General features: G+C 31.5%; 1 protein-coding gene across 3 annotated transcripts in view; it reads left to right on the top strand.

Moving 5' to 3' along the window:
* PAN3 (poly(A) specific ribonuclease subunit PAN3) overlaps positions 1-22,370 on the top strand; it is a 130,300-nt gene that overhangs the window by 92,031 nt on the left and 15,899 nt on the right. For 2 of the 3 annotated variants that reach the window (XM_051986528.1, XM_051986525.1), the window contains 8 exons: positions 5,331-5,578; positions 7,986-8,090; positions 9,550-9,607; positions 11,982-12,143; positions 12,387-12,503; positions 12,598-12,699; positions 18,712-18,877; positions 19,563-19,650. In XM_051986528.1, coding sequence (XP_051842488.1) covers positions 5,331-5,578; positions 7,986-8,090; positions 9,550-9,607; positions 11,982-12,143; positions 12,387-12,503; positions 12,598-12,699; positions 18,712-18,877; positions 19,563-19,650 — 1,046 coding nt within the window. The remainder of the gene's footprint in view (positions 1-5,330; positions 5,579-7,985; positions 8,091-9,549; positions 9,608-11,981; positions 12,144-12,386; positions 12,504-12,597; positions 12,700-18,711; positions 18,878-19,562; positions 19,651-22,370) is intronic. The other variant, XM_051986527.1, reaches the window with a different exon arrangement.

The raw sequence follows: 22,370 nt of genomic DNA, 5'->3' as shown, positions 1-22,370 counted from the left end.
CAGGTTTGTTAAAGTAATAGTTATTTCATAAAACTTGTCTTTGATTTGCATTCTTTAAAGGGTTTATTTGATGTCAAATCTTTTAATAATTGCTTTCTTATGGGACAAAACTTTTTTCTTTTATTACCTATTGAGTATGACTGGTTATATTATATATATGTAAAAGATGAGATCAACCTTCCATATAAATGCACCAAATTTCATTATGCATGTCATTGTGTACACATTAAAGATTGAACTTCTTTCTAAAACATTATTATAAAACCATTTTGAATTGTTTTCCTTGGTTAGCAAAGGCACTCTCTGCTAAAACAAGACTTTTTAAAACTGGCTTCCTGTACAAAGGCAGCTTTTTTTGAATTAAGCAGCTGCCAGGAACCTGGTTTATCTGCTTTCTGGACACAAAAATATTCAAATCTCTTATAATGTCCAAATTACTGTTGGAAGAATGTTTCATATCCTGGAATTTCAATTTAAAAATCATTTATTAAATACCTGCCATGTCTTAGGCAATGTACAATATGCTAAGGATATAAAAACAAAAAGAAGTAATTAAATAGTGTCTGCACTTGAAAAAAAAGAAGTAATTAAATAGTGTCTGCACTTGAAAAAAAAGAAGTAATTAAATAATGTCTGCGCTTGAAGAATTTACGTTTTATTGCATGGAAACAATATCTGTCTAGGAAGTTCTGTTTAAAATTATACAAAGTAATTTCTGGAGAGAGCTACATACAGTCTGATTTGAAGGACAATTTGATAGAATGAGGTTCCAAAAGCTATAAGGAGAAGGGAATCAAATAAGATAGTTGTAAAGCACTTAGTATAGTACCTGATAAAGGTAGAAATGAAATGGACATGGGTTATTATGAGAGGGTGGGACATGGTGTCCAAACAATGGAGATTTCTCTTAGACAATTTACAACTTAGACTTGTAGTAAAACCATTGGAATTGTGATTGTTACAGCCTTTCCAATCAGCAGTAGTAATGATAATTTGATTATTTCCTTGAACAAGAGATATATAGGTACAGCCACAGTTTTAGAAAAGTCTTGTTTTACCAAGGAAAACAATTCAAAATACTCACTAGGTAATGAAAGAAAAAAGTTTTATTCTATAAGAAAGCAATTATTAAAGGATTTGACATCAAATAAACCCTTTAAACAATGCAAATCAAAGACAAGTTTTATGAAATAGCTATAACTCTATAATGAGTTGGTGTAGGACAAATGATGAATTCTTGGACCAATTGATAGATTCCTTGGAGTCTGTTTGAAATTAGAGGGAAGAAACACTTTTGATGAGGCTCCCTATGGAGGTTGAATATATTATCTCCCTAAGGTTAAAGGAAATTTAATCAAAGACCCTGATCCTACATCCCTGGCTGTTAGGAAGAAGAACAAACATGAACAGATGGAGACTGAGGCCTGACCTTCAAAATCCTTAACAAGTCAATTCTGTCCAGGCTTAATTGAACATTGAATTGAAGACTTAGGCAAATCATTGTCAGACTTATACTTGCTGTTTAGTTTTTTAGGCAAATGCTCATTAACATAAACACAAGACTTAACCGCTGTACACTCCTAAAATATTGTTCTGAGCCCTTTACTTTTCTTTCTCTTCTTCGTCCCCAACTGTTCTAAAGCTTTTCTTTCTCTCAGTCAGGAGTCCTTATTCTGGGACCCAACAATTTATTTGGTTTTGGAATACTCTGAATTTCATTATAAAGGGTTTCCTTTTAAGCCTGGTTTTCTTCAGGTCACCAAAGGTATTTTTGATAGAAAAAAGGCCAAGGACCCCTTCTGATTGTTGTGTTTTTAAAGGATTTTCACATAGATCATAGAGTCATAGATTTAAAGGCAGAAGGGATCTTATAGTCATCCACCCCAGTTTTCTTATATAATAGATGAAGAAACTGAGGCCTAGAGAAGCAGTGTGGTTTACCCAAGATCAAAAATCAAAATAAGGATTCAACCCAGGTCCTCTGATTCCAAATCTAGTACCTTTGGAATGGGTTGTCCCTGTTGTCTTCTTTAAAATAAAACAAAACAAAACAAGTTTTATTATCTTTCTCTTCACATTGTCTAAATTTTCCTCTATATCTCTTCTTCACCATTACTTATGAGAAGGATTTTTTTTTTTTAAGAAAAAAGAGAAAAAATTTCAGCATTCATTATATACATTTTATATACCCATGACTTCATATTTTCCATCTCTGCAAAGAATTGGTGGGTTGGCGTCTTCTCATAACTCTTCTAGGTAGACCAATCTTGTTCTCTGTAAATTTTTTTTTCCATAATATTTCACTTTCATTTGTTTAGGCTATTTTTCTGGCTCAACTTAGCCTCATAATTCACACAGGTCTTTCTATATTTTTCTGTTTTCAGCATATTGTTAAAATTTTTGCTACCGTGATATTCCATTATAATTGATGTATTTCCAATTCTCTGCTATGATAGAAAAGTGCTATTATTAATATTTTGGTATATTTGGGGCCTTTTTCCCCCCCTTGCCTTGGTCAGTGGCCTCCTTAGGGATATATGCCTAATATTGTAATCCTTGGGTATATGGACATTTTAGCTAGTTAATTTGCATTTTATCTTTTACAGTATGTTGTAAGAATAAGGGCACTATTATAGTATACAAATTAAAAGGTAACAAATTTGCTTTTCAGAATGATTGTACTAATTTACAACTCTACTAACAATGCAGTAGTGTTAACTTTCCTTCAGCAACCTCTCCAACATTGACTGTTCCTATCTTTTTTTCATCTTTGCCAGTTTATATAGTTTTCAACTATGTGGCTGTTTCCTCTTACCTGTATTTCCATGTCTATTGCAAAACTCTAGTAATTTTTCCCAAGTACATGTCTTGGTAGATGCTGTTACATGATAGACAGAGATCTTAATGATTTCAGAAGGCCAATTGGCTTCAGTATTTACTTTTTATGTGATTGAGTAAATCACTCATCTTTTCTAAGCTTCAAGCTCATGTACCAGATAGTTATTCTCTAATTAATATACAACATTGTTGTAAGACATTGTATAAAGATGGTACTATTATCTTTTTGCTTCACAATAAAAGAAAAGGGTTTGTAATATGTTATATATAAAGTGAGCGTAACTTTATCTCTTGGTCTTTTGATTCTTAAGTCCTTTTCTCATTATATATTATGTTTCATATGAAGTTAATATTTTTACATATTGTTACCACTCTTGGTCTTTTGACTTTTAAATTCTCTTCTCATTATATTGAGTTTCATATGAAGTTAATATTTTTATATTTTATTACCGCATATATTGTTACATGCTGTTGCCACTCTTTTTGTATGTAATGGCATTGATACAGTATTTGGGGGTGAATTGAAAAAATTAAGAAGCACTACTTCCTCAAAAATTTTTATTTTGGTAATGGCAGCTCCCTCCTTTCTCTTCACTTTTGACATGCTATGGCAGTCACTATACTATAAAGTCTGTTTTATCTGTACACTTTTGTTTTAAGAGGTGATTAGCATGTGGGAAAGATTTGTTTTATAGTGTGTTATCTAATTTTTAAAAATAACTGCATTTTAAAAAGGAATGTCAAAATATTCTCCGTAAAATTCTTTAAAATTATACTTTATTACCTTTTACTGAAAAGAATTTAGAATGATTAAAATTAGTTTTTCATCTATTATGTTAATCTATTTTATGAAAAACAGGTGATTTAGGTAAGGATGTGTTTTACATTTTCTTCAGGAACGTCATTCTGCTTTCTGCTGAAATTGTGAAACAGTTGTAAACCACAAATTCCATATGACGGTGTTTTAAAATATATGATCTCTGGGTATAGTTGGTGATAAACATGTCATAACAGAAGAGAGAAGATTTTCAAAGTTTTTTCCTTATTTTGTGTTGTACCTACTTTTCTTGATACCACATTTGTATTGTCATGGTACTGAGAAGTAATTATGACTAGCCTTATAGTTTGGCAAGATTTTGAGAATACTTCTTTTACCAAAAAGTAATGTGACTTTTATGAATGTTGAAACACCTATTGATATTCCAAAAATCCTTACTGCTTGACAAACTCAACTGTAGCCTTGTAAGTTTTCTATCTGAACAGTCTGTTCTCAGCTAAAAGATGTTCTCACTATTTTTATAAATAATATATTCAGTTAGCTATATTTCCCACTATTGAAATTCTTCATTAATTCAAATTGAGTTTGCGTAGCATTTATATAGCACATTTTTGGTTGGCACCATGCCCTTAAAGACTTTAGTGTACTAATAGCACTTGTTCCTGGAGAGCAAAGACAATGTCACTTTTTTCATATTTTACTATTTCATCTACTGTGTTTCAGTTGGTCAATAGTCATTTTATTAAATGCCTGCTGGGTACTAGGAATACAAAGAAAATAATGAAAGTCCCTTCCTTTAGGGAGCTTACATTCTGTAGATGTAGGTAGATGTGGCTTATTTTATTTCCCTGGTGATCATTGTTAAATGAATGTCCAGGCCATAATTTAAATACAATTTTTATTTTTTTTCCTATTTAACAGCTAATTTTCATTCTTTTTTTCTTGACTGTATGAAAAGGTATTTGACATTCATTTTTTAAAGTATTATTATTATTATTTTAATTAATTTATTTATTTTTGCTGAGGCAGTTGGGATTAAGGGACTTACCTAGGGTTACACAGCTAGGAAGTATTAAGTCATTGAGCCTAGATTTGAACTCAGGTCTTTATGACTTCAAGCTGGTGCATTATCCACTCCACTGCGCCACCTAGCTGCTCCTAGATATTTGACTTTTAAAAAATCATGTGCTTAATCATTTCAGTCATTTCAATAATCAGTTCAGTCTCTTACTCTTAGAGTAAACAGATTAAGCCTGGTGCCTAAAAAAGTGTGATTAACTACATTGAGTTGAAAATAGGTATATTTACCTTTGACACTTGTTAATATTTTAGAATATATTTTGGGATTGTGATATGCATAGCTATATTAAAAATGAAAATGATAATTGTTAAACAGAATCTTGCTATTAACAGTAGAATTTTTAAATTCTTTTGAGAAATTATTCTTATAACATTGATATATTTTATATAAATTTTGATGTAGAAGAAATTTGTGTTGTGTGCTTTCTAATGTCTTTGATGATAATTACTGCATGTTAAGGGAAACTTTGAACATATTCTCTTCATAAAATTCTTCAAAGTTATGCTTTATTATTACCTTTTCTTGAGTAGGATTTAGAATGACTAAAATGAGTTTTTCATAAATTAACGGTTATTAATCTATTTTATGAAAAACAGATGATTTAGTTAAGAAAATATTTTACATTTTCTTCAGGAATGTCACTCTCTGCTGGATCCTCGCCTCTTCATTCCCCTAAAATAACTCCACACACATCTCCTGCACCTAGAAGAAGAAGTCATACTCCAAACCCAGCAAATTACTTGGTGCCTTCTAGTGCCTCTACACCTCTTAATAATCCTGTTTCTCAGACTTCATCTACTGGCCAGGTTATCCAGAAGGAAACTGTAGGTGGAACAACATACTTCTATACTGACACAACTCCAGCACCTTTGACTGGAATGGTATGTGTATTTTGGAGAAGAAATCAATACTATTAAAACATTTCAACCTAAATTGCCCTTTAATATAAAAGTTTTCATTTTTATCACTTCAAATATAAATGAAGGGAACGATGGTTAGTTTTTAAAAGCATTAACTTCTCTTGCCTCCCTCTCCTCCTAATTTCACTCTCTTAAAGAGAGTTTTGGTTTTCTATTTTTGTTTAAATCTCTCACAATTCCTTTTTTCATCCTTTTTTCCCCCCATTTCTTTCTTGAGATTCCTTTAATTTTGGATAAATTGGTGTACCAAATTGCACCTCTTGCCTATTACAATTTCAGTTTATTTCCTTCTTATAAAAACATTTCTTCACAGTGATTATAAAAATGTTCCTGTTAGCCTTATGGTTAGGCTTTCAAATAGAAGCAATAAATCTAAGAAAATCATGTTAGAAACTTAACATGTACCTGTTAACTGAGGGGACAGCTGAAAAGTGAATGCATTAATCATTTTCTCATCAGCTGTAATGGCCAGTAGAATGAACTTATGATTGGATAGGATATCTCCTGGGTGAACCACGGCTCAGAAGAAGAGAGAAAGGCATCACAAGCCATACATGGCTTAAATTTATGATAAATAACAAAAGACCAAGAGACATGGGACAACTGAACAGTCTATCAGAGATGTAAGATATGCCAGGGTGCCTCAGTCTATGCCAAATAGACTCTGCCACTTATCTGCTTAAAAATATTTTATCTCCCCCTCCTTGCCCCAGTTTGTTAAGTGTTAATGTAGAAGTTGCAGCTGATTAAGCCACATTCTCCATTTCAGTAATAAGCTGCTATTGGTATATAAGCAAATGTTATGGTTTTCTAGACCTGCTTTTCTAAACTGTAGAGATAATAAAATTAAAGGTGTTTATTTGAAAATGTATTGGTCATAATTGTGTCTCAGAAAAATGACCAATTCACAAATTGTAACTATCTTTAATAATCTTTTAGTGCTACATTAAATTTGTTTGTTTTTAAAGACATTTTTTCTCCTAAAGTGATCATGGAATAGATAATCAAACACAAATTCATGGGTTTTCATTGGAACATACTTTAAATAGTATTTTATATTTTCTTATCTTTTTAAAGAGCCATGCCCTTAATGTTATCCAGAATAATTCCTTTTTTAAATTTTGTTTCTTGAAAAAAATAAATACATGAATTTCTTCATTAAAATTTTAATGACTCAGGATCTTAGTAAAAAAAAAAAAAAACCTTTAGATAATTTTAAAATGTAAATGTGGCCACATTATTTATCTTTAGGGGAAAAAAAGCCAACTCATTTCAAAATAAAAACTTGCAATTTTAAGGAAAGAGATATGTGTTTAATGGGATAAGGATATTTTCTTTATATTTTTATCTGAGTTCTTTAATATAGTATCTGTGTAAATTTTCTTCCTTTTCCAAATTGTTGTCTACTTTTAGAGCTTAAAAATAGCTCATTTGTGTCTCAGCTTTTCAAAGCAGCCTCATAGTCATATTTTATTGCTGTGTTATGTTATGACCAAAGGCATTATACTTAGAGATGAGGAAACTAAAACAAGAAAAAAGTGTCAGTTAATATAATAAATGATTGGGGGGGGGGGGAACTTGCAGTTATGGTAAAGGATTGGTGGGGAATTTTTTTCTTTTTGTGATCCACTGACAGTAGGGGTCTGTGGAAAAAGAATTCAACATGTAATTTATTGTTATATAGAAAAAGAATAGTTAAAAGCATTCAGCTCAGTTTTTAGAACAAATATTTACTCAATAAGATGTAATATTTATATAAAATATACTATTTGTATATTTTTGTTTATACTTCAATCCTCGATGAAATGGGATCAGTTAAAGTGAGAGTAGATAGAGGAGAGGGAAGAAAAGGCAAAAAAAGAAAATAAGAGAATAGTTTCTTAGGTGTTTCTTAAAATGGGAGTAAAGTACCTTGTTACAAACTTCTGTTCACTTGGATTTTAAAGTACATTGGCACTATGATCTTTGACCCTCAAAAAGTTGGTTAGCAATAGGATAACTTTGGATTCTGGTGTTGATAGCCAGAGCAGTATTAATTTGTACTTGGAAGTTTCTCCAAGCTTTCTTTAGCATCTGTTTTCCGTGCTTTTTTCGTAATCACTGAAAAATCTTTCAAAATTTCATAAGTATCTCTTTTCCACATGGCTCATATTTTTTTCACCAAAACTAAAATCCTTTTCTGTATCTCTAAATGTACAAATTGTTTCACATTACTTATTTTAATACTTTACAATGATATATGTGATAAAAATAAATTGATTCAATATTTAATGCTAACTTAATCTTTTTTTATATAAAGATTACACATTTATCAGAATTGTGATATATTTAAAAGAAATCTTTATATTTATTTTTTTTTACCTCTTAGGTATTTCCAAACTATCATATTTACCCTCCAACTGCACCTCATGTTGCATATATGCAACCAAAAGCAAATGCACCTTCCTTCTTCATGGCTGATGAACTCCGGCAGGTATGCTTTTGTAGTTGAGAATAGAAATTCATAAAATAACTATTAGAACTTGGGGAAGAAAGAATCAATTCTAAGAAATAATGTGATATTCTAGCAGTATTGAAGTAGTCTCAAGTGTTATAAGTATCAATATGGCAGTAAGATATACATTAAACTAAAAAAAATAAACATTTTTCCTTGATATGTATATGAAGCTTGCTCACTCTATATATAATGAATCCCTTGAAATGAGACCTTGTACTCTAACTCTCACTATTCTAAGGTGTGATTGTATAAACTATGGTAAATAATTCTGGCCCAATATGCAGTGCTAATTTGAATAATGTGACTTCTTTAGGGAATTCATTATTTGTACTATTTAGGACCTTCCTTTATGATTAAGGAAATGTATTGATAGAGGAAAATAAAGATGTTTTTGATTTTCAGTATAAAACATATTATTTAAATGCGTAACCTCTTACAGATGACAGATTGAAAGTATTTGTAGATTATCGATTAAATAATTCAAATGTAGACAGGTCTAATTAATCTTGTTGCTACTTTGGGTAGCTGAAAAGTAAGTAATTTTTGACTAATACTTATACACATAATTTTTATATTTAGTATTAACTGAACTCATCAATTTGCAGAACTTACAAATAAAAATTAAATGTTGTTGCAAGTGGATTAGTATAACTTTTTTTGAAATCAGTATTTATACAAAGGTATCATACTTAAACTTTTACACTCAACTTCTATGGGAATATGTTTTATCATATAGTTTCAGAATTGAAATTAAAGGAGCTCAGAAGCCAGTTCATTTCACAAATAAAGAAAATGTGGTGGGCTTTCTATCTCATACATACATAAAGATTCTGTTGAACCACTGAAGAGGACCAGCATTCTATTCTCAGCTAGATTTCATGACCGAGAAAATAACTCATCTTCACTGAACCCCCTATAAAATAATATGGTTGGTTTGTAATCTTTGAGGCCATTCCCGGAGCTAAATCCTATTATCTTTATAAATGATTTTGTTAAGAAAATCTATAGTACAGATTAGAACTTTTCTAAAGGCCATTTCCTTAAAGGAACACTTTAAACACTCAATCAGAAATAGAAATGGTTTTATCTGTCTCATGTTAGTCTACAAAGCTGTAAATGTTAAAATGAACTGTTTTGTTTTCTGGGATTACATAGGTAGTGTTTTGTGGGACTGAATTAATTTCAGGTTAGATTTTAACTATACAGAATCAAAAAAAGAAATAATAGGTTATGGGACTCATAACTCTACTCAGTCTAAATGCAGGCTTATCCAGTTACAGAATTCTTTACTACTTCAGAAATGTTATATTTTGTGGGTACTATATTGGACATTGTATGTAATTGGGCAATTGAATATCTGTTTGTTTTGAGATAAGAAAATGAAGTTCAATAGTCATGATCTATGTTGTAACAGGTCCTATGTTTTTTCCCTTAGGAGCTGATCAACAGGCATTTAATAACAATGGCTCAAATTGATCAAGCAGATATTCCAGGTAAAAAGCAAATTAACTTGAGAGAGGAAAAAGAGAGAGCGTGTGAGATAGTATATATTTTTTTCTTTTGAGTGTAGACTTGTGACAGCTAAATTGTTTGAGGATCTCTCCCACTAATCTATATTGTAAATACCTTTAATAAGTTGTTGGGGTTTTTGGAGGGCGAAGAGGAAAGAGGAGTTGGAAATTTATCTAGGGTTCTCAGGTTAAAATATTTGCCTATAGTTATTTACCTACTATATGTCCGAGATAGGACTTTTTTACTCCAGTGCCAGCCCTTTACTATATCACACTGCCTTTCTTTGTGTTATGTTTACTATAATTGCATTATATGCTTATGATTGCTTGTGTAATATGATACAATTTTATATAGTGTTAAACCAGTTTAAATGATTTAGTATTTTGCTTTTTCTTATTTTTTGTTTTAAAATGCATTTTGTCTATAGATGAGTCTTATTTGGGTTGTGTGGTTAAACAAAAGCTTGTTTTCCAGAGATCTGCAGGGTTCAGTGGGCAAAGTGCTCACCTTGAGTCAATAATGTTATATGACAGTAAAAAAAAGTTAATCAGATTTTAGATTGAATCCAAAAAGTCTGAGTGTGGGAATGAGGGATTGTATTAGCCTCACTTTACCTTGCCCTTGTCATCGAGCCCAGCTGATACATTCATTTATGGGTATGATATTTTAAGAAGGATGTTGATGAGTTCTTGAGCATCTAAAAAGAGCAGGGAAGATACATGGAAGCTGGAAAGAGAAATATAGGTTGGATGTCAGGGGCAAAAAAAACTTCATTAGAATTTGCTGCCTAGAAGTTGATAGTTTTTCACTCCTTAGACTTCTGTAAGCAAAAGTTGGACAGCTACAGGTTGTGTAAGACATAATCTGATTTTAGAGGACATTCTTGTATGTTAACTCTTCAGAAATGAATGGTTATAGAAACTGCATTATCCTGATTTCTTTCATTGTTACTATTTAGAATTATTTTATATGCTTTATGTGGAAGTTAATGTGTAACTATCTCAAATAATTCCATATTTAATTTTACTGAATAGATACATTTAAAATTTGTTTCTGCAGTTATTTTAAAGATGATCCTCCGAATAAAGATTTCGGTCTCAAACTAAAATAATTACCTACTCATCAAGTGATGGTGGAGATGATTGGTTGTATTGTACTGAGGAAATACACTTTTTTGTTTTCTAGTTGCTTGAATTGGAAAATTGAAAAATTCTTAGACTGGACATTGACAATTATGTATGGTAGATGAGACCACTTTGAATACATCCTCTATAAAACTTTTTAGTGAAAATTCCCGATAGGATTGTATTCCATTTAATAGTAACTAGGATTTACTTAGTGCTTAAAAGTTTGTTGAGCACTTGATATACATATATATATATACACACACATATACATATACACACACGTATATTTTTTTTTTATTTACAAAATAATCTTGAGGCTAGTACTAATAAGGTTCCCTTTTTAAAGATGGAGAAACTGATTCATCACAAAATTAGTGAGTATTTGAGGCTTTAATTAAACTCAGATCTTTCTGATTCTTAGTCTAGCCCTCTCTCCCCTGTGCCATCTAAATGTCTACTTACTTAAAGCATGATTACATGAAAGAGTCAAAAATTTTATAAATTTAGTTTTGTGACTTTACTTTTTGAAATAGTTTCAGTGCACTTTGATTATGAAGCTCTGTGGTATACTTGATAGAGCATTGCCTGAAGAAAAAAGAGGGTTTAAGTCCTGCTTCAGTTATCTATATAATGAAATGCAACTGACTTAACCTGTCAGTGCGTCAGATAACTTTCTTAGAAATCAAGGACAGGTTGCCAATCTGCAGTTGTGGTGGTTGTTTCCCATACTGAGGAAATCACATTTGAATGATAAATCAGACTTAATCGAAAGATATAGTGTGGGCATATTCTGCCTCCTTGTTTAAGCTTGTGTACGGTTTGTTTTTGGGTTTTTTTGCATAAACTATAAATGTCTCTTCAAAATGCAATATTATCTCTTCAAATCTTGCTGTTATTTTCTCAAAAGCAAAATTGAGAATATTCTGATATTTCTTTTTTCTTTCTAACTTAATTGAATTATAATCTAACTAAGATGATAGATTCATGCTAACTTAAAACATGGGATTTACTGGTTTTGGTAATTGTATGATATGGGTTCCAGAATGCTAAAAGACAAAAATGAGAATTTGATTTAAAGAACCATTTCTGAATATTTTCTGTGAGTTTTAATATAAAAGTATATTCAGATACTTCATTGATTTTCAGTATCTTTCTTGGTTTTTTTAATACTATTGAATAACTTTCCAAGTATTGAGAATCTAAAGTTATTTCCTATAAATTGCTGTAGCAGTTCCTGCAGAAGTCGACAGCTACCATAGCCTTTTCCCTTTAGAACCACTGCCACCACCCAACCGTATACAGAAATCAAGTAACTTTGGGTATATCACATCATGCTACAAAGCTGTAAACAGCAAAGATGATCTGCCATACTGCCTTCGGAGAATACATGGTAAGCAAGATCATTTATCTTTGCTGAAACATTAGTGCACGTAAGATGATTTAAACAATTCTAAATGTATTGATTGATTTAAGTTTAAAATATAGTAATGAAAAAGTTAACTTATCTTGAAAAAAAAGTCATACAATTTATTTTTCAATTTATAAGTCAAGACACTTTTGTTAGACTTATGATGTGAAAATTCCACTATCTGGTACTATAAAAGACAAATATAATTTGTTTTTATTTTGCTAGGTTTTCGACTTGTTAATACAAAATGTATGGTATTGGTTGACATGTGGAAAAAAATTCAACACTCAAATATTGTAACATTGCGTGAAGTATTTACCACTAAGGCATTTGGAGAGCATTGTGAGTAACTTGTAATTACATTTCTATTAGTGGGTTCATTGGCAAATGAAACCAAATTTAAGTAACAAATTGCCTGTTTGTGTTTTATTTTAAGCCCTTGTGTTTGCGTATGATTTCCATGCTGGAGGAGAAACGATGATGAGCAGACATTTTAATGACCCAGGTGCTGATGCCTATTTCACAAAAAGAAAGTGGGGTAAGAAAATGATAAGTGAATTCTATCTTGAAAACTACTTAATGCTCCCTGGAAGAGGTGTTATGTTTGGTTATTAGATGTGGATAAATTCAACCCTTAATCTTTCAGCTAATGGATCCTATTTCATTTTAATAAAGAATAGCTTAAAGAAATAGGGTTAGATAACAGATTATCTTAATTTTCTATGACTTATATTTGTGGGCTTAAAGAATTAATGAAGAACAGGGACAATAAACCCCCAAATTTTTAAGAAATCAAAGAGGGTGAGAGGAGTATACTAAATATTTTTTGAATATGAAAAGTAGTGTTGTATAGATAGTCATGCTTCAAAATAAATATTGTAAAGGGTCTTCAAGAAAAACTGAATTTAAATAGAGACCCATTTCTTTTTTGTTCCTTTGAGCTAGTTGTTCATTAAAAAAAAAATGGAGAAATAAAGTCACATTTTAATTTCTTCTTGTATTAGTCATTTTTAAAAAGTTGTTTCTAATTCTTTGTGACCCTTTTGGAGTTTTCTTGGCAAAGATACTGTGTGGTTTGCCATTTCTTTCTCCAGCTCATTTTATACATGAGGAATTGAAACAAAGAGGGTTAAATGACTTGCCCAGAGTCATACAGCTAGTGTTTGAGGCTGGATTTGAACTCAGGTTTTCCTGATTTCAGGCCCAGCAGTCTATACACTGCACCATTTTGCTGCCCCATTTTAATCTCATGTTGACATAAAATTTGAGAGAAATAGTTTTATTTTTCCTGTGAAGAGAATTTTTTTATTTCATTACAGGTAGGAGATGCAGAATTGATGTCAGTTGAGGTTCTCAGGAAAGGTATTTCTTCTACAGAGAGTTCTTCATTTGTGTCAACTTTCTGGTAGGAAGATGGGAGGTCTGTTTAGATCAAGGTCTGCGAAAATACTGTTCTAAAAGTGAGCATTTCTTTTAGTAGTGGGAGTGAGTGAATACAGATGCATAAGAAAAATAAAAAGTACTTTTACATAATAGATGTTCTTCCTATTGAGTCTCTGAGTTTCTTATTCTGGCTATCTTATTTTCTGATTTTTTGGCTAGTGAAAGATTTGAGCTTTTTTTGTTCCTTTAACAGATCTTTGATGAGCTCCGTTCCACTGTTCTGGTTTTATAAAGTCTTGAATTCATGATCTAGCAGATGTTTTGAAGGTTGTGGTCTTATGAAGACTACATTCAGATTGCAGAACTATCTACTTAGGGAAACAACAACACAAAACTAAAGAACTTTTAAAATGTTTCTTTGCTTCTTATTTTATTCTCTGATTTCTGACAGTTAAAACAAGAAATTTGTGGTTACATGGCTGTTTCTCATAAAATTCTTGGTCATGAAGTGTGGTCAGTTGTATAGTTTTCCATTTTGCTATGTCATTTGCAAGCACATAGAATTTTGTTGAAAGGGATGTGGTATAGGTACAGCTTTTCCTTGACAGATGAATATAGTTGTAAGAACTTGGGTTATTTTGGTAATGAACACCTGTGAAATGACTGTTAACTTCTTTAATTTATAGATTTCTTCTGGAGCTTCTGTATTTACTGTTTTTGGTATGTTAAGAATATTAAATATAATATAACATTTCCCAGGAGTAAAATATTCATATTTATCATAAATATGTCAATTTTTCTGATTACAATACTGCTTTAATAATAGCAATATTTTTCTTAATATTTAAACTGAAAACATGTTGAAGTATTATCAAATTGAATAAAATGCTTTGTATGTTCAATTACAAGGCAATGAAGTTTCTAATGCTGTTATTTCCAAATCATAGTCTTTTAGCAGAGTCCTTTTTGTATTAAATCTAGATACACAAACTTTTGGATAATAATCCACAATGTAGAATAGACATAAAATCTTGGTTAAATTTTTAAATTCACTATTATTAACCATTAATTTCCTTGAGCTCCTTTGAGATTTTACTCCCTTGATGAATAAAAACCTGAAACATTAAAGGAAATTGTGACCTTCTTCATGAATGAAATGGTATATATGTATTGAGGAACTGTATCAGGCCAGTGGTCATTTTTCTTGATGACATACTCTACTATTTTTAGGATGATTAGAAACTATGCTTCTCAGAGACAATGAAAATTGTTTTCTTAGAAGGCAATTCACTATCTCTTTTGTAGGAATGGTGTAATGTATATTTTACATAGAGAAGATCAGATGTGAATTTTATCTGTTTCTAAATTATGACTTCATAAGAGTTCATGCATTGACAGGGAGAGTTTACTCTTGACAATAGCTAATATGATTTTCATTATTCTTAGTTTTCTAATTAGCTTTTATTCTTGGGAAATCTATTGAACCCTAAACTTAAGAAGCAGGAGAAATTCTAGTTCTTTAATTTGGGGAGGAAAAAAAAAACATTTAATGGTATATTAGCTTCCTTGTGATGACTTCTCCACTTCTTCCTCAACTATACACAGAGATGATTATAATTTAAATCCTACTTGTTTTTATTTCTTTGCTCATGGATGTTGAAATTTTTATATATGACAATATTCTTTTATTATTCTTTCTGTATGTCTTACAGCTCTCTGCCTTGCTGCTCTTTCTTATAGTGACTTCCAGCTTTTCTACTTTTTCCTAAGGCCATTACACATATGCTGACTTCATTCTCTTCCCTTCTTTTCCTGTTCTGACCCCTTGGTGAACCAATTCAGCTTTACAGTATCATGTACATTCAGTTCCCTTATCTCAATATATGATCTTGCCTTGCCAAGGACCAATTCTTTGATTACCTTCACCATTTATTTCCTTTCAAATATGTGCTGCTGAACAGAGCTGGGGAAAATCACAAAACCTTGCTGAATAGGCCAAGTACAAAGTTATTTTATACAGTCTCAACTGGGCCATCACTGCAAGAAAGTACTTCTTTTACCCTTCCTTAATCGAATCTCTTATTTCATTCACGATATCAGGTATTCCAGAATTTTTCATCCCTACCAAATTGTCCCATTCTCCTACCTTCTCATCTGAGAACTTGCTTCATACTTCACTGAAAGAATTGAGATCACTTATCAAGAGCCACTTTTTTTTCCTCTCTTCCTCATTTTATGTCACTCCGATGTCTTCTTTTATTATTTCCTACTTCACTCCTAACTCAAATGAAAAGATGGCCCTTCTTTGCTAAGGCAGATCCCTTTATGTGCCTACTCCAACCCATTTTATCTATGGTCTTCAGCATTATCTGCCTCTAATATTCTACTGCTTCCCCGGTTTTTATTGTTTCTCTGCTGCTTGAGAAACAGATTGATGTCTCTCTCAACTTTAAAAAAAAAAAAAACCTCACTTGATCCAGCCATTTCCCCTGGCTACTATTCCATATCCCACCTCACTTTTCACGGCTAAATTGCTTAAGAAAAGCTCTCTATAATAGATAGCTATGTATCTCTTCTTTTACTGACTTCGGAACTCTAAGCAGTCTTTAGCTTCAAACCTCATCATTCAACTGAAACTGCTTTCAAGAAGATATTAATGATTTCTTAATTCTAATATTCTTTTCTGAGTGCTCAAACTTTTTTGTCTCTTAGTAGCCTTTGATACTGTCGATCCTCTTCTTGATACTCTTTCTTGGAAAATACTCTTTTTGGAGTATAACTAGAAAAGAGACATTGCTCTTTTTCTCCTTATACCCCCTCCCTTTGTCTTTCCCTCAAGTCTCCTTTGTGGAATCTTTATCTAAGTCATACTAGTAAACATGAGTATTCCCCAGGGACTCTCCTGGGTTCTATATACTATTTTACTTAGTGATGATCTTATCATCTCCCATTGATGTATTTATCTCTATGCAGATGATTTTCGGATCTGTTTATTCAGCCCTAACCTCTCCTGGTTTCTAGTTTAGAATCTCCATCTGCCATGTTGATCATCTCTACTTGAATGTCTTGTGGACTTCTTAAATTTAACATGTTCCTAACTTTTCCTCAAAACTCTTCTCTTTCCTAACTTTCCTACAGCTGAGAATACTACTATCCTTCCTACCTCATAATACAGGTATCTTATCTTTGGCTTTTTCATATCAATTCCTATCTTCTCATTCCATCTTCCAAAACATTCTGTTCCTATTTTCTGTCCTGTCTTTGCAACATATTTTTTTATATTCCCCTTTCTTTCTTAATGCTACTTTGGGGTTTTTCTAGAATTATAGATCTGGTAATATAATTTGCCCTTACCCACCTTCAGTAAAGTCCAGTGGCTCCCTATTACATATGCCAACAAATATAAAATGCTTAATTTGGTTTTTAAAACCCTAAACTTTACTTTCCTTCATATATTTTACCACCAATACTGGCCTTCTTTTATTTCTTCACAAATGACCTTCCATCTCCCTATTTCATACTGTACACTGACAATTGAAATGTTGTCCTCCTTATCTGTGCTTCACTGCTTCCAAACTCAACTCATACAATCCTTTTTGCAAATGGCTTTCCAACCTTTTTCATCCCCACAAATAGTGTTTTCCCCAAAAGTTTTTGGCATGTTTGTCTCCCTGATTAGAATGTAAGCTCCCTCGAGTAGTGTCTGTTTTTTATTTTCTTTGTGTTTCTAGTACTTGGAACAGTTCCTTATTAAAGTGCTTGCTAATTTGACTGAGGCACAAATCGAGTGATAAGAATCATTCCTAAAATTGAGAAATAGAGAGTATTATTTCTAAAGTTGTAGAAAAAAAGTTACTACTTTAGAAGAAATTAAAAGCTAAATTTTCTGCCCACATCATGGGCACTGCATCCTTTAAAAATTGCTATATGCCACTACAAGTCTTGGATAATAACTTTTTATGTTTCAATAGCAATATGCATTATTTGTTACAAATTTCATTTCATTTAAGATAATTGCCATTCTAAAATTTGTTGATATTTATAATATTTTCTTCAAAATATTAAAAAGGCACTGTGAGCTATAAATAAACTCCTGCTCTGAAAACATTTTGTGATTGCAAAAAATCACTTAAATATCTTTTTTTTTAATTGGTCAGGGAAAGGTTATGGAATATTATCCAGAACCACAAATATTAAGGATCATTTATTCTCATTCTTGCTTTCAGCAGCTCCATTCTGTTCTGTATGTTTGTTCAATACTATTCACCTGAATTTTTGTCAAACCCTAAAGTTTCTAGTAGAACAGTGAGCATTTTTTTCTTAGTGCTTTTGTTACCTCTGAAAGATCAGATACAGGCATAGCTTTTTAAAAAAATCATCAATAATATGATATGAACAATTTATTGCTCATTCTTGTAGAAAATCAAAGTCTATTCCCTCGATCCCAGTCCCCAGGCAATCATGTGAAGTTCCTCACAGTGAACTCTTGTTTCTTTATCTCTCCTATGCTTTCATTTGCTACTTTGCTATTGTCATCTACTCGTCTTTACTTGTCTTCTTATTTCTTTGGTGATTCTGATTAAGCATACTGAAATAGTTCATTATTTCTTCTGATTTTTCATTGATCAAGAATCTATCTTTATTATTGACTTTATTAATGGCACAGATCTCTATCCCAATTGAAAGTGAGATTTGACTATGTATTCAATCCAACATTTAATTTGCAAAAACTATGGCATAATATTCCCTGAATTTATCAATCATATAGTATAACCGACAATATTCTTAGGTGAAATAGGGAGAACTCTTCATCTTATTTAAAGTGACACTCATTCATTTGTTGAATATATCCATAGTGGGCAAGTATTTGGGAGGTTTTAAATTGTTTTTAAGTTGCATATAAATATCTTAATGCCTTTTAAATTGTAGTTTTGGAATGTTCAATTTTTTTTTTTTCTATTCACAACAATTTAAGTTCCTATACTGTGGAGAATGCTGTGCTAGATTCTGTATATTGTCTTCTCTCCCTTCCTATTTCACCCCCCCGCCGCCGTTTTTTTTTTTTTTTCTTATTTTGGGATATATTTTTAAATTTTTTGTTTGAAATAAAACTATGACATAATGTACACATGTATAAATTTTTGTTTTGTTTTGTTTTGCTTTTTAGGTCAGCATGATGGGCCATTACCAAGACAGCATGCTGGGTTATTGCCAGAATCTCTTATCTGGGCGTATGTTGTCCAGCTCAGCTCTGCTTTGAGAACTATTCATACAGCAGGTCTGGCATGTCGTGTGATGGACCCAACAAAGATTCTGATAACTGGCAAAACAAGGTACTCACGCTATTCATTTGTGTTATGTTATTTTCTACTTAGTTACCAATATTTGAGAGATTAATAATATTTAAATAGTTAGTAGTTGATAGTTTAAATCTGCTCTTTTGTGTATCTTATTCAGTTATCTATTGTGTTTTTGAATTCTTTCTTTTATTTGATGTGAGCTTGAAAGATTTAATCAGCAAAGCAAAAATAATTTTTGATACCATCTAAAAAATATAAGGGGGGGGCAGCTAGGTGGCGCAGTGGATAGAGCACCAGTCCTGAAGTCAGGAGGACCTATGTTCAAATGTAATCTCAGACACTTAACACTTCCCAGCTGTGTGACCCTGGACAAGTCACTTAATCCCAATTGCCTCAGCAAAAAGAAAAAAGAAAGAAAAAGTATCCAGAAATTTCTTTATAAAATCTTATAAATTGGCATTCAGGTGAAGACTGGGAGGGAGAAAAGAATAGTAGGATTCTTAATTCACATGCTCTATACAGATTGGAATTAAGCTTTTTATAGCATATAGTTATTTCAGGAGGCATAGTGTAGCCAATTATTTAAATTCTTTTGGTAATGAGATTTGCCATTATTGGGAAAAAATAAAAATTTTATTATAGAAATCTCAAGAAGTATAATAATATATAAATAAAAATTAATTTCTCTGTCTCTTCCCTAATTCTTTAATTCTTAAAGGTTGCGAGTAAATTGTGCTGGCATTTTTGATGTTTTAACATTTGATAACAGTCAGAATAATCCATTGGCTCTAATGGCTCAGTTTCAGGTAAGTTTAACCCTGATATGATCTTTACCATTTTTGGTTAGGTCTATTTTATTTTTATTTTTTATTTTTTAAAAAAGCAAATAATATTCAATTTGAAAATTCTATTATGCTTTTGTAAACTTTCCAAATAGCTCCAATTTGAGGCTATAAAAGTTGTGGTGATGTCTCAAGAGTGGACCTTGGGAGAATTCAGAATTTAATGAGAATGCCAGCCAAGGATTCTTCCTATTAAACAAGCAGCATATGCTTTTTGTATACAAAGCACTATGCTGAGCATTGTTTGAAATACAGAATTAGAGAAGATAATTTGTATCTGTCCTTCATGTTGTTTGCAGTCTAGCATAGGCATGTACTCAAAACACTCATTTCATTTAATTCACTCCATTTAAAAATAGAAATTAATTTTTTATGTTAAAATATGTGTAAAGCAAAATGATCAGTCAATGAATATATTGCTTCTACTATTCTTATCACAAGCCCATTTCTTATTTTCCTCAAGAAGTTTAATTGCATTCATTGAAAAAGATTGAACATTCTGTGTTATTTCTTTGGTGATTCAGTGACATCTTTCTCTCCTATCTTTTACTTTCTTCTTGAGGATTAAGGCATTTGTAACAGGAAGTAAAATTTATTATATATTTTGAAATTATTTATTGAAGAACTAACTTATTGAGGAATTCAGTTCAAAGAAACTGAATTCTTACAACTAGGATTTTTCTTTTAGTGTTTCTGTTAATATAATTTTTTTAAAAAAATGAGTTCCAGGTTTTTTTCTCTCTCTCTAGTCTTCTCCTCTCCCACCCTATTGAGAAGACAGACATTATGAATATAAGGTATTTTATGTAACCAAAATCTAATTCATTTTTAAAAATATAATTTGATGAAGACATTGATTTTTTTTAAAAGGTTAATTTTACATCAGTGAATATCCATACCAACAAGTATAATCTTGGGATATTTAGTATTTTAAAATAATTTCCTAATTAGAAAATGTGAAAGAATATAAGTATGCCAGTTTTTGAGAGAGTTCAAGTAGTAATTTTCATAATGGAAGAATACTCTTTCAAGGTGTAGTTCTATGTTAGTTTAGAGCAAATTCATCATTTTCCATAACATTTGCTGTTGCAGTACTTTATAATATATTAATTAAGTGCCTATTAATATAAAATATAGTTAAACTCTCTTAAGATATAAGATTTTCAGGTTGCAAATTACTTTTATTTCTTTAAATAAAAATTATTTTATTGAAATAACTTTGGTAGAAAATACATTAACATATAAAGAATAATGAAACATAATCATTCTCTTCCCAAGTGTGTTATATCATCTGCTTTTCTTATTTGTACATTATAAAATGTGTATGTGAGAAAAAATTGTAATTTGATTTCTGTTGGAAAGGTATTGCTTTCATTTCATTCTTCTTAAGGGAATAAAATAAAAGCTAGGGGCAGAGTGTTTTGGTTTGGGTTCCCCTCCTTCCCCCCCTCCCCCCATGTCAGTTTCTGAACCAGAATTTTCTTATTGAATCAAAGGAAATACAGAATTGTCTGGATTGAAAAGAGTCCTGACATGTACAAAACCCTGGCAATTTATTATTGTTTCCTCATCTCTCTAACTCTCACATCTATTTCACATATTCCCAGTCATCAAGCTACTGAGCTGCCTTTTTCCAGCATTGTCGCCTGGTGGGCAAGGCAGGGAACAGTTTGTATTCATTTCTTTTTCTAAGCATGTCCTTTCCTCAATGTGATTTTCTCTTCCTGCCATAAGTTTTATTTTGTTCATTCCATTTAGGGGCTTAAAAAGTGAACCTTATCCTAGTCCTTGTGATTTTAGGATCAAGAAAGAATAAAGCTAGAAATTTTAAATTAAGCATTGTAAAGAATCAGTAACATCAGCTTCTAAAAGTCCTTTTATGTACACAGAAATCACTTTTGATAATCTGCAGAGATTTTTACTTAAGTACCCAAATCAAAAGGAATGCTAACTAGTTTTTAAATTTTAATTTCATTATTTTTATTTATTTGTTAGAAGAAACATAATATTCCTTAAGTTTTAAAATAGAACTATGTGGTGTTTCAGATAATAATGTGGAAAAAATAGGCTTCTGTTTCTATTTGAGAACCTGTTGTTTAAGGGTCAATCTGTTCTGAATTCCAGACACCTTCATTTCAATTTGTAACCCATAAAACCAACAAATCTTGATTTGTTGGAAATTGTTTGTATAGGATAGTACTAATAGTCTTTTTCTCACCTCTTAACTCACTGCTCTAACATTATTGCCCACTTAGTGAATATTGACAAGGAGGTGGGGCTTTTTTGGGTTTTTTGTTTTGATTTGTTGTTTGTTTTTATTAAACCCAGCTAACTAATATTTTATTTTTCACTTGGTTTCTTTAATAGCAAGAGATTTTGAGAGACAGGGAGACAGAGAGTGAGTGGTGTATGTATGTTTGTGTTTGAGAGAGAGAGAGTAAGAGAGAGAGACCGACCTACTTGTCTTTCTTTACAACTTATAATATGAACAGATAGGAAAGAAATTGTCACAGAAGGGGGAGTGTGATTGACAGAGAAGAGGGTACATGAGAAAAGGAGTGCATTGTTTCTTCCAGTCTATTTTTCATAGTCTGTTTCAGACACGTGAATAAAGACTGACTTACAGTAAAATGGACATAAGTAGAGCCATAGATAGAATCAGAGAAAGAAATCAAGAATTGAAA

The sequence above is a fragment of the Antechinus flavipes genome, chromosome 3, assembly GCF_016432865.1.
Source record: "Antechinus flavipes isolate AdamAnt ecotype Samford, QLD, Australia chromosome 3, AdamAnt_v2, whole genome shotgun sequence".
In the NCBI taxonomy this organism is placed as follows: Eukaryota; Metazoa; Chordata; class Mammalia; order Dasyuromorphia; family Dasyuridae; genus Antechinus; species Antechinus flavipes.
The sequence above is the reverse complement of the archived record's forward strand: the minus strand, read 5'-3'. Positions and strand labels throughout refer to the sequence as shown.